The 10,368-nt window shown below is 41.4% G+C and overlaps 1 protein-coding gene and 1 pseudogene across 1 annotated transcript; one reads left to right on the top strand and one right to left on the bottom strand.

The window, feature by feature from the left end:
- Window positions 1-2,074: 2,074 nt before the first annotated feature.
- On the bottom strand, window positions 2,075-3,586 carry LOC143220486 (uncharacterized; annotated as a pseudogene).
- A 157-nt stretch (window positions 3,587-3,743) lies between these two features.
- On the top strand, window positions 3,744-8,774 carry LOC143220485 (vascular endothelial growth factor A-A-like). Its single transcript, XM_076446125.1, is given in 6 exon segments — window positions 3,744-3,753; window positions 3,801-3,992; window positions 4,110-4,189; window positions 4,406-4,428; window positions 4,430-4,564; window positions 8,705-8,774. Coding segments are annotated over 6 exon segments (510 nt in total).
- Window positions 8,775-10,368: the final 1,594 nt, after the last annotated feature.

The following is a 10,368-nucleotide window of genomic DNA, read 5'->3' as shown; positions in this document are numbered from 1 at the left end:
CAAATGCAAGGTTAACCTCACATCTTGCTTTCTTTCTTAACCAACTGATGCTTTCCAATTCTACGCGATAATGCGATTATTACCAATATCGATAACGCAAATTTACAATCGAGTTCGCCGTGAACTTTTAGGATAACATCTCCGTATATCGATCTATTTTTTATCGTATTCTCGTGAACTATGATTCACGATAGCGAAATCATTTTGTTCTTAACGACGCGCTCGTATATTATTAATGATCTGATTACGGTCGGGGCCCTGCAAGTGTAACGATAGACGCATAACCTACAAATTATACTTCAAAAGAGAACTACCAATTGACGATGATTAGAAAGTAACTACGAAGAAAAATCTTCCACGTTATATACCCACGAAATATTCGCACGTTTGATGGCAGCACATTGTCGTTCCTTACAGATGAAACAACGCACCTTGAATGATCGCGTTACGGTAGGTAATCCGCGAAAAGTTTAATCTCACTTGCAAATTTACTCATTGTGAAGTTGGCTAGCGGATCCAAGGGGCAATAGGTTATGCCGCGATAGAAACACTTTCTCTCGTAACATGGTAACGTCGTTGCTAACAGACCTTCTCGTGCGTGCAGGTTATGTCGTTTCGTGTCACGTGACAAAGAGATCGAAGAACAAGCGAAACTATGTAGGATAGAGCGATAGAAAACCACAAATTTCGAGGCATTGGTCAATCGATGACACGAATAATTATCGCAAGTTAGGCAGGGATTGATCCTACTGCAACGTCGACTCATGTTTCCAACAGTTTAAAATTCGATACTACGAAAAGCGAAATCAGAAGTCAGTATACATGTTACTCTTACGCTAACCCGATAACCGATTTCTAATCTCTGCACGATATAGCGTAATACCTTCAGTGTCTCGTACACGTAATTGACGTAAAAGTGCAATTCAAGTATATTACAAATATAGCGAGTGTAATGGCGCCAACCATTTATAGTTTCACCGATAATTGACCTAAGATCGTTTTTAGTAGCATTCGCGGGCAAAACTGATGATTTACGGATATTACAGGAAATACCCTAATAGTTAATCGATATTCCTTTCTTGCAACGTTTCTTTTAATCTATTCCTTAAGCCGAGCATTTCCTTATACGTCAATTCAAGCGTCCGGACGCCAGTGCAACAGCTCCTGATGTCTAATATCGTACGATCTGAATTAAAGATCTCAGTTGGCGACAATGTGCGGTGTATCTCACTTTCTTCGATTCTGCATCCCCTGATATGCATAACAAAACGCTGAAATTCCAGAGTAAGAGGAATAGAAATGCAGTCGATTTGCACGTGCATAGTTCTTCGCTAAATTGCCTTTACCACGTACGTGACAAATGCGAGAATGCAGCGACAAATAAGAATTATTTTTCTTTTTGTGGCATTGCTGTAGCAAGTAACCCGTTAATCGGATTTATTGGCATACTTTATCGATTATCGCTATCAGGTAATCGCTAATGACTAATCGAGATAAAGGAATAGACGATCTTTCGGCAATGGGAAATACCGAAATATTTCGCTTATAATTTATTTACCGAAAATTTCCCGGTCGTTCCAGATACCGCTGGCTTTAACCAGAAAAATGAGTTCCGTCACGACGGTCGTAGAGTTCCCTCAGTTAGTCAAAGGCGTACCCCGCAGCAAAATACCTTCTCGATCCAGAGTAAGTAGGATAACGAATGGTTTCAGTTATACGTATTATTAATTTAGAATAGATTCGCGACAATCCGCGGAGAGACACACTCGAGGTGATATAACAGTGCAAATTCTGTTTTATTTCAGTTAAAAAAAAAAAGAACATAAATGTATGCGTATCGGCGAAAGGAAAAAAATAAATTGTCTGGCGTAGACCTGCTACTGCACGAAATAGCATTCGAGGATTTATGGTTGCAGTGACAACGATAAATTCTCGAATATTTAAAGAACAAATTATTGCGAGCAAACCTGCTATAACTATTCGGCAAATATTACTCGGTTAGATAAACCTGTTAATCTGCGCGGTATCGTCTAGTAATTTTATTGCTCAAACTCGATTATCGGTGAACACGAGATTACTTTCTGTGAACGTCGTATCTACAACGAACACAGAGTTACCATCCAGAGATTGAGATTTCTAAAAAAAAACATTAAATTTAAAAATATAAAAAAGGAGAATCTTAACGATAATCCTCAGAAAGACTAATTTCCTGACGCTCGAAGAAGAAGAAAAGGGATCGTTTCGCTTTATATATCCTCTTTTTCTTACTGAAAATTTTACTCTTTCGGATTTCTGGATAATTTCTTCGTCTTGCACTTTTGACTGTCCTCGTATATTATCAGATGAATCTGATACTTGAAAACGAACTTTTTCTTATTCTCCTCGTTGCAAACGTCCACGTTCACGCACGATTTATTAAAGACGAGCTTGTCCTTCACGTATTGGGGCGTGAATGAAGAAGCACGATGGTCTTTAGCCATCACCATTTCCAGGCTCTCCAGAATGCCTTTGCGATCCTCGACAAAGTCGATAGTCCTGAGGAAACCACGGAAATCGTTGGTGTTCGGTACCAGCCTGTTGGTAATTTCATTTATCTCCGCGAGACTGGGCAGTCTGACTTTGGGCACGGTGTCGCGCGTAGTTTCGCAAAGTGGTTCCAAGGCTGGGCATTCGGTCAGAATGGAATATGCAATTTGCAATTTGCATGGCCGCCTCCACGTGTGAAAATTGCTTATTGCCGAGAAATACGCGTGTCGAATATCTACGATTCAATTGAACAACGCATGTTATCATTTTTACGCAACCTATCCCGATTCGTTCCTACCAAATGTGGAAGACGAAAAATGTAGGAAGAAAATGGAAACTTGCCTCGTTTTCAAAATTTCCGTGAGAACTCGATTTCGTCGTCTGCCTCCACGTACTTGACCGTGCTTGCCTCGACGATAACGTGGCCATCTTCTTCGCTACACTCTCTCTCGAAGGTTGGTGCCATTTCCTCTTCCAATTTTATCCTATTAATGCTCTGCTCGTTCTCTTCTATGTTCGCTGGCGAGATCTCGAGCTTGAAGAGATTACAGAGATCACCCTCGCTCAAATAGTAAGACGTTGTTCGTCACACCGGTCTCTTTCATATCGATTTCATTCCATTAATGTCCATCGCGGAGTCACGCGTGGATATATCCGTTTCTGCGACAAACGATTCACTATCTGCCCCGTTATTATCATTCGCATTTTTCACGCTTTCTTGGCGATGACGGAACGATTTCCTGCGTAAAAATTCCAAGGTTAAGGCCCGTTTTCTCCGGTTTCGCGAAGTTCGAAACTTGGTGCTCGCGTGGTCTTACCGGTTCGAGCGTTTCTTCTCGCAAATGATGCCGCTGGTCGGCACGATTCGCGAGAATATGTGCCTGGTATTCATCTTGTGATTCTCCATGAAGGAAGCCACGTTTTTGTTACCTTTGATCGTCCTGCCGAACCAATCGAGCACCACGTCTCTCGAGAGCTGGGTCTCCAAGCCGGAAGCAAGACCGTCGACCAAAGCGAAGTAGCTGTTGGAGAACGAAATGGCCTGCGTCTGACTCTCCATCATTCTAATCGCCTAAAAGAAGCAGGACAGATTTTACCGCCTAAAGTTTCGAGTCCGATCGCTTTTACGTAAAACCACAGAAACCGCACGGCGAATTAGACGCAAGCAGGAATCGGGAGGAAGAAAAGGAAAATCCTCTGACTAACCATTCTGCCGTATGATCCGGCGTGCTATACGACACATCCTCTTCCAGGTAAAGTCGGAGAAACCGAAGAACGATCGAACGCAGAGATACCAGTCCCGGCAACGTGTAAACCTGAATTACGAACGGTTCAACTTCACCCAGACACCGACACCACTAGCATATACTTCCCCACCTACATACGAATCAACAGATGCGGAGGTTGTTGCTACAATTCCCTCCTCTCTTGCCAGCCAACGGCAACCGAGACACGAAATTTTCGAGGTAAAAAGAGCTTGTGATGATAAATCTATATCATCGGTCACAAAGGCTGTTGTTCGAAACGATCATGTTGTTACAATTATTTACAGATCTACGTGATGACTACCGACCACCACAAAGGATTAGTATATAGGAGTAAACGCATTGTACCAGTAGAAGAGCACACGCAATGCGAGTGCAGCTGCAAAGTAAAGGAGGAGGTAATTTAAAGACAGTCGATGATTGAGATCTTCCTTTTTAAACCGGTATAAACTCGATCCGCGATGTGTATCGTAATAATTCGCGTACACGTTCATACGATAATGTGCCGTTTATCATCTGATTATTAGTTGAATTTAAATTTGAAAATTGAATTAGATATTTCAATGAACTCGAGGAGATTACGTCGTTTCATTGAATTATATATATACTTGCAGCATTGCAACAAAAAGCAGACTTATATACAACAACGTCAACGAAAAGAAGAAATGCAACGAAAGCGACAAGAAAGTCTGGAATTCAGATCTTTGTAGCTGCTCATGTAGAGAAGTACGACAGTGCAGTACTGGCTTATATTTCGACCAAAATACGTGCAGGTATGAGCTGAATGAATAGGACTACTACTCTGGGAATTAAACCTTACTGCACCCTACTGTCTTGCATATCTTGAAAGCTGCACGCATTGCATCAAATCTTCTTTGGGATTTTTTTTTTTAATCATCTTATTTTCCTGCTTAAATCACGAGAAATTAACAACTCTGTTTGCTTTTCTTGAATGTATCGTGCAACCAGTAAACATGAGACTGGTGTTTAATGTTAAACTACCAATTGCACTAAAACAGAAACAAAAGTTTCTTAACTATCATCATATCTTGTATGATAGAGTTGCTTTTTAAACTCACAAGAATGACATAAGTAAAAATTTATCACGAATAAAATTACAACGAGCAAAACAATGTGTTAGTTTTGTATGAACCGATGGGTTTATGAATGCATAATACATATTCGTTAACAGCATGTAAGTTTTTCACTGGAAGACCAAGATGTTATTTTAATCAAGAAGAGTCGATTACGGATTTGAGTATGCAGAGAAATCAGACAATGTATCACCAGTAATAATTGCATTAGACACCGATGATCCTAGGGGAAAACATAAACCAGACCCAGAATTCAAATGAAAATGCTGATATATAGACTAAATTATAAAACTCACGAGGCCGCTATTTAATGGAACATAAATATAAATTAATCTTACACCTTTGTGCCATTCTACATCCACATACACGTGATATGTTACTATAATATTTATGTAATTCACTATTATAAGGTATAAGTAATGCATTTTTATATATTAAAAAGCATTGTGATATAAGGAAATCTAATTATTCAATATTGCTACTCATGTACAATGTTAATATATGCTATTTTAAATATATTATTTATGTACGCGTTTTTAAGACTGATTTATGACAAATTTTATTGACTGTTTTTATAGGCATAAACATTACAAAACATTGTCATACAAAAAAAGTTGTAAAATCATGAACTTTTTCCTAGCGATGCTTCCTCCAAATCAGTTTGTATTTCATCTACAATGGAAGATTGGGTATTCTTAACATTTCTCATATACAAAACCAGTGCTTTATTAACCTTCAGAAGTGTTCTGTAGCTCTCACTTATAGATGATACCGATTCAGAAATTTCCCCTGAAATATTAGGCAATAAAGAATTACACGATCTATTGGGCCAAGTGTTTAAAATATGAAATAAATTACACATATAACCTCACTTTTAAAAGAATCATTCAGAAACGTAGTGCCAAGCTGCTATTCAAAACTCGTTTAAGGAGTTCTTAATACGAGCACGATATTATTAAATAATTAAGCTTTTCTTCTATAAAAAACATTTACTTACTAATAGACGATGCCATATCAAGAATAGTCGATTCTTTTGTAATTCTTGGGCGTTTTAATAACTTTTCCATTATAACGAATCTTCTTTTTTGTTTCCTTTCCTTAATGAACATTTTTAAAAAATAAAACAAAATAAAAATCAAGATTTTATCACAGATGCTTACGATATCTACCACGATAATGAAATTAGGAAGCGATATACAAGATTACATTTATACAAGATTACGCGATAAACATTAATCGAACTTATATTTAAATTTCACTCAAAGACACAACGGAAAACATAAAATACAATTACAATCAAAATTACAATAACATTTACAATAAGGACATATCACCTGTTTGATTGTTCTTATGGAGTAAAGTGAAAATACCAAAATTTCCTTTATATTTTACAGTTAAAAGGACACAGAGCAGTCGGTATACTAAAATAGCATTTAACGAATTTCCTAAAAGATTTTCATAAAAACTTTGTGTTCAAGGCAAATGCTTTTCGTAAACAAACACTGTGTACGCTATTCTACTGCCATCTACTGGCTGAGAACGAAACGTTATTCTTATCGTTCGCGAATAACAGATGGCGTCACATAAACGATATCGATAATTCGACGTATAAACAATTTTTCACGAAAATAAATTATCAACGAGTTAAATATCGATAACCGTTAATGACATATCGACTAGTTCTATTTACATTCGTATCTAGCTGCACTTGACGATAAGTCCCTAGGCTTACTTCGCTTTTATCTACAATCTTACAAACATAATTACAAAGCATTATGCTTCTCGGTTGCAATTTTGAGTTATCATTCTCCATTACGAGGCTATTTATTGTTACGTGTATTTTATTCACGTTTCTCTAGAACCTGGATATCGAATTACTCGTCTCGAACAAGTAAATGCTAATATACTTTTCTAATTAGAGGTTGTACAACCACGTTATGCGTATAAATTGAAGGCTTGCATTTCACCTATTTTTATCGCGCGTAATTAATTTTGCCGTTCAGAATTAACGATGTCGGGGATGAAAATTTCAATATTAGAAGCGTCGCACAATGCTCGTTGATTCGACCGTAGCCATTTGAAATTAGACAATTCAACCGAAGTGAACAAACGATTCGTGATACGCCATAAAGACGAACGAACGAACGTAGGATCGAGGAAGAAAAATATCATCGTGGAATTATATTTCATCGAGTAGGGGAAAATGGGCAGAACAATGGAACGAGAAAGGGCTCGAACGGAGAAAGCCTTCGCGAGTAATGGTGCATGTCCAAGAGCGTACTGGACGAAAGGAGAAAGAACCGCGGCGAGTAGACGAGGCGCCGATTTTTTTGCGCCACCCGTTATAATTACTGGGGCCTTATCACTTTTGCCGAGGCGCGGACCGCAGTGAAGTATCTGGTCGGCCAGTCGCCCCGCGCACTCAGCCGGCCTGCGCAGCGGCGGCAGCCTCAAAGAACTCTCTTCCTCCACGTACAAGCAAAGGAAGCACAGAAGGAGTAAACGAAGAAAAAGAGGAAGGAGCAAACACAGAGAAAACAAAGGCCAAGTCCCGAGCGGCTGTTCGAGTTACTCGCGTCACGAAATTGTCTCAGTCGAGGCACGTGAGCGGCTGAATTTGCAAAGCGCAAACACGTGCGAAAACTAGTCCCTATCTTGATATATACTTCAAGTGTCTCGAAGACCTGTCGGATACACGAGATCGCGGGCGTATAAATAAAGTACGCGTACAATGTGTCGCGATGAAAAAAGAAAAAAAAAGAAAGAAAACGAATTAAAATTCGAAGCGCGCGGTTGTAAGTTACATAGGAACACAGGTACGATCGCGTCCTATCGATAAATAATTACACGGCTAGGTGTCGAAGGATATCTATGCAATTTCCTTGATGCAATTTAATCTGATACGCGTCGCATGAATTCAATTTTTTGTCCACCGGTGAATGCAGCTTAATTGCATTCGGTAGCGAGAAAGATTTAAAATTCAAAGAGGAACAGTAGTGGGTTTGGAAAGAACCGGTACCTCGCCTACGTATTTTACGCCACTTTCTTGCGTGTACGCACACGTCCATGTCTCGCTACATCGTCCCGGCTTCCTCTCAAGGACTCTCTGGAAGGCCCATGTAGCCAGTAAGAGCTTCACGATCGTAACACAGTAGTCAACATGGTGGTAGGTTTAAATCATATTAAAGCGCATCCAAGCACCGGGAATCGTAAGCCTGGATTACTGCTACAAATCGTTCCGTACGGGGAATTCCGCGCGGCAAGTAATTCGATCGGTTTCCAAAGCTCCAGGCTAATCGCGCCTGTGCCGCTTCGCTAATTCTCCAGTGTTTTTCTCTTCATAACCTATATCTCGCGTCGATCGCCCGATCTGCCAGCCTCGCGTCTATATTGCATGCACCGCCGTTCCCAAACACGCTTTTCGTCCACTATTTTCCCTCGTTTAACACCGGTCGACAACGAGAACGGTCTTATTAGCAGGAATACGCGTACAATCGATACCGCGATCTTTCTACTTCTATCGACAGAGCAGAATAACGCCGGAGATGATCGGTGGATGATAAAGTGTTCTCGTGGAAAGTTACAAAACAACGTGGGCAGCGAGAGTAGAAAATGGCGTGGGTCGTGACGGTCTGAGACCAGGTGGAATGTGTTAATACAAGATATCACCTACCGATAAGACATTACCGAAGCTCGGCAGGAAGGTACTTACGGCAGGCACGAAATGACCAATGTCCGAAACCGATCGACAGTCGATTCACGCTCGCCTCGAAATATCGCCGATCGATTCCCGAAGGGGTGGAGAAGTAAACGGCACAGATGCGATAAATTGCGTCAGAGAGACTCTGACCGAAGATGGTTCCCTTTGAAATCATCGGTCGAGCGTTAAGACCCGTATCCGATACATAGGTCTCGATTTTATTGCACCCACGTGTGAATAGATCTATTGAGAATCTACGCGTTCGTAGTCGATACGAAATCAGGTATCCGTAGCGGCCATTGCGATTAGATCTATTCGGGATTCAATCCGTCGTGAATCGTGACCGAAAGAATACGCGGCACGCTCACGTATCGACCTGTTCTTCACGCGTCCCGAATTCTGATACAGATTACACGGGTTTGATATTAACACGCGACCGCGCTTGGAGCCGTGACTTTTTAATAATAACACGTTTCGGTAGGAAGACCGATATTTCCAGAGGGACGAGAGTACGTGTCCGTTAAAAAGTCACGGTAATAACGTTGATTGGTAGTTAACGGAGAAACGGTTGATTTGACGGGGTAGCTTTTACTCCATAAAAGCAGCAGGACTGTCCGCGACCGTGCCATTAATTTTCCCCTTATGCCGTAGAAATATTTCAGCCCACTTTGTCACCGTCTTCTCTATCTCCTCTCCCCTCTCGCCCTCTCACGCTGGCCGCGCCACCAGTAGCACTATTGTATCGCCTCTCTTTCTCGCCGCTTTTCGTGTCTCTTTTTTGTTCCCCGATGCACGTTCAGCTCCCATTCTACCGATTGAGTGCTGACCCCGCTGCGTCACGCTCGCATACTGCAGTTTGTTCGAAACGATACGTAATCAACGGGTGAAACGAACGAAAAGCGAGCGTCTCTAGTAGTCCCGTGTGTCCCCACGGCTCGCGTCGCGACCATAGCACCGCGGACCGATCATTCGCGGAAGAATATTTTCTCCCTTTATTTCCTCGTTTCGGTGAAAAGGAGAAAAGCAGAAAAGGAGGGGCGACGCGCGGCGTGGAAGAGAAGGAGAGCGAGTACAGGGAGAGATGTTTATCGCGGTAACGAGAAAGAAACGAGGCGTCTGTAGGGATCACGGCACGTAGTAGATGATCGTCCGTTGAACAATACCGACAATAGATAACAGCTTCGACGTACAGAATCGTATTTTTAGTCACGCGATTGCACGCCACTCTGGCCGAGTCGTACGTATCTGTATATACGTGCGTGCGAGGATGACCACGCGCGATGGCTACTGAAATACGCGATCCATTTTCTTTCTTTTCCCCCTTCCTTCCCGCCGCGGCGGCACGGTCGCGAAGATGCGCCGTTCTATCCATCGGTAACAACGGATATCTCTCGAATTTTATTCCAATCCTCTTCATTCTCATCATCGCGCACTTGTACGTTATTTACGCAAGCAATCAGCGGCAAGTATCGGGGCACCGAGCGTAAATTGACTATGAATTTGGTAATGTAATTTACGCCGCGTGGGTATCACGAAGGATTTTTGATTCGCACGCGATATAGGAGCACTTACGTGGAATTGAGAACGGCGGGCGAAAAGGAGGAAAAAGAGAGGAAAAAAGAGAGGGAAAGGAGAGGAAAAAGAGAGAGGGACCTTGATCGAGATCGGTATATTTACCCATTATTACACGAATTTTTTTCCGTTGCAAACACGCCGGGCATTTCATGCAGAGGCAGATGTTCGAATATTTGTGGATGGAAAATAAACTATCGGCACGGTTAAG

The sequence above is a fragment of the Lasioglossum baleicum genome, unplaced genomic scaffold (genome assembly GCF_051020765.1).
Source record: "Lasioglossum baleicum unplaced genomic scaffold, iyLasBale1 scaffold1079, whole genome shotgun sequence".
In the NCBI taxonomy this organism is placed as follows: Eukaryota; Metazoa; Arthropoda; class Insecta; order Hymenoptera; family Halictidae; genus Lasioglossum; species Lasioglossum baleicum.
Note: the sequence above shows the minus strand (reverse complement) of the source record. Positions and strands in the feature narration are given on the sequence as shown.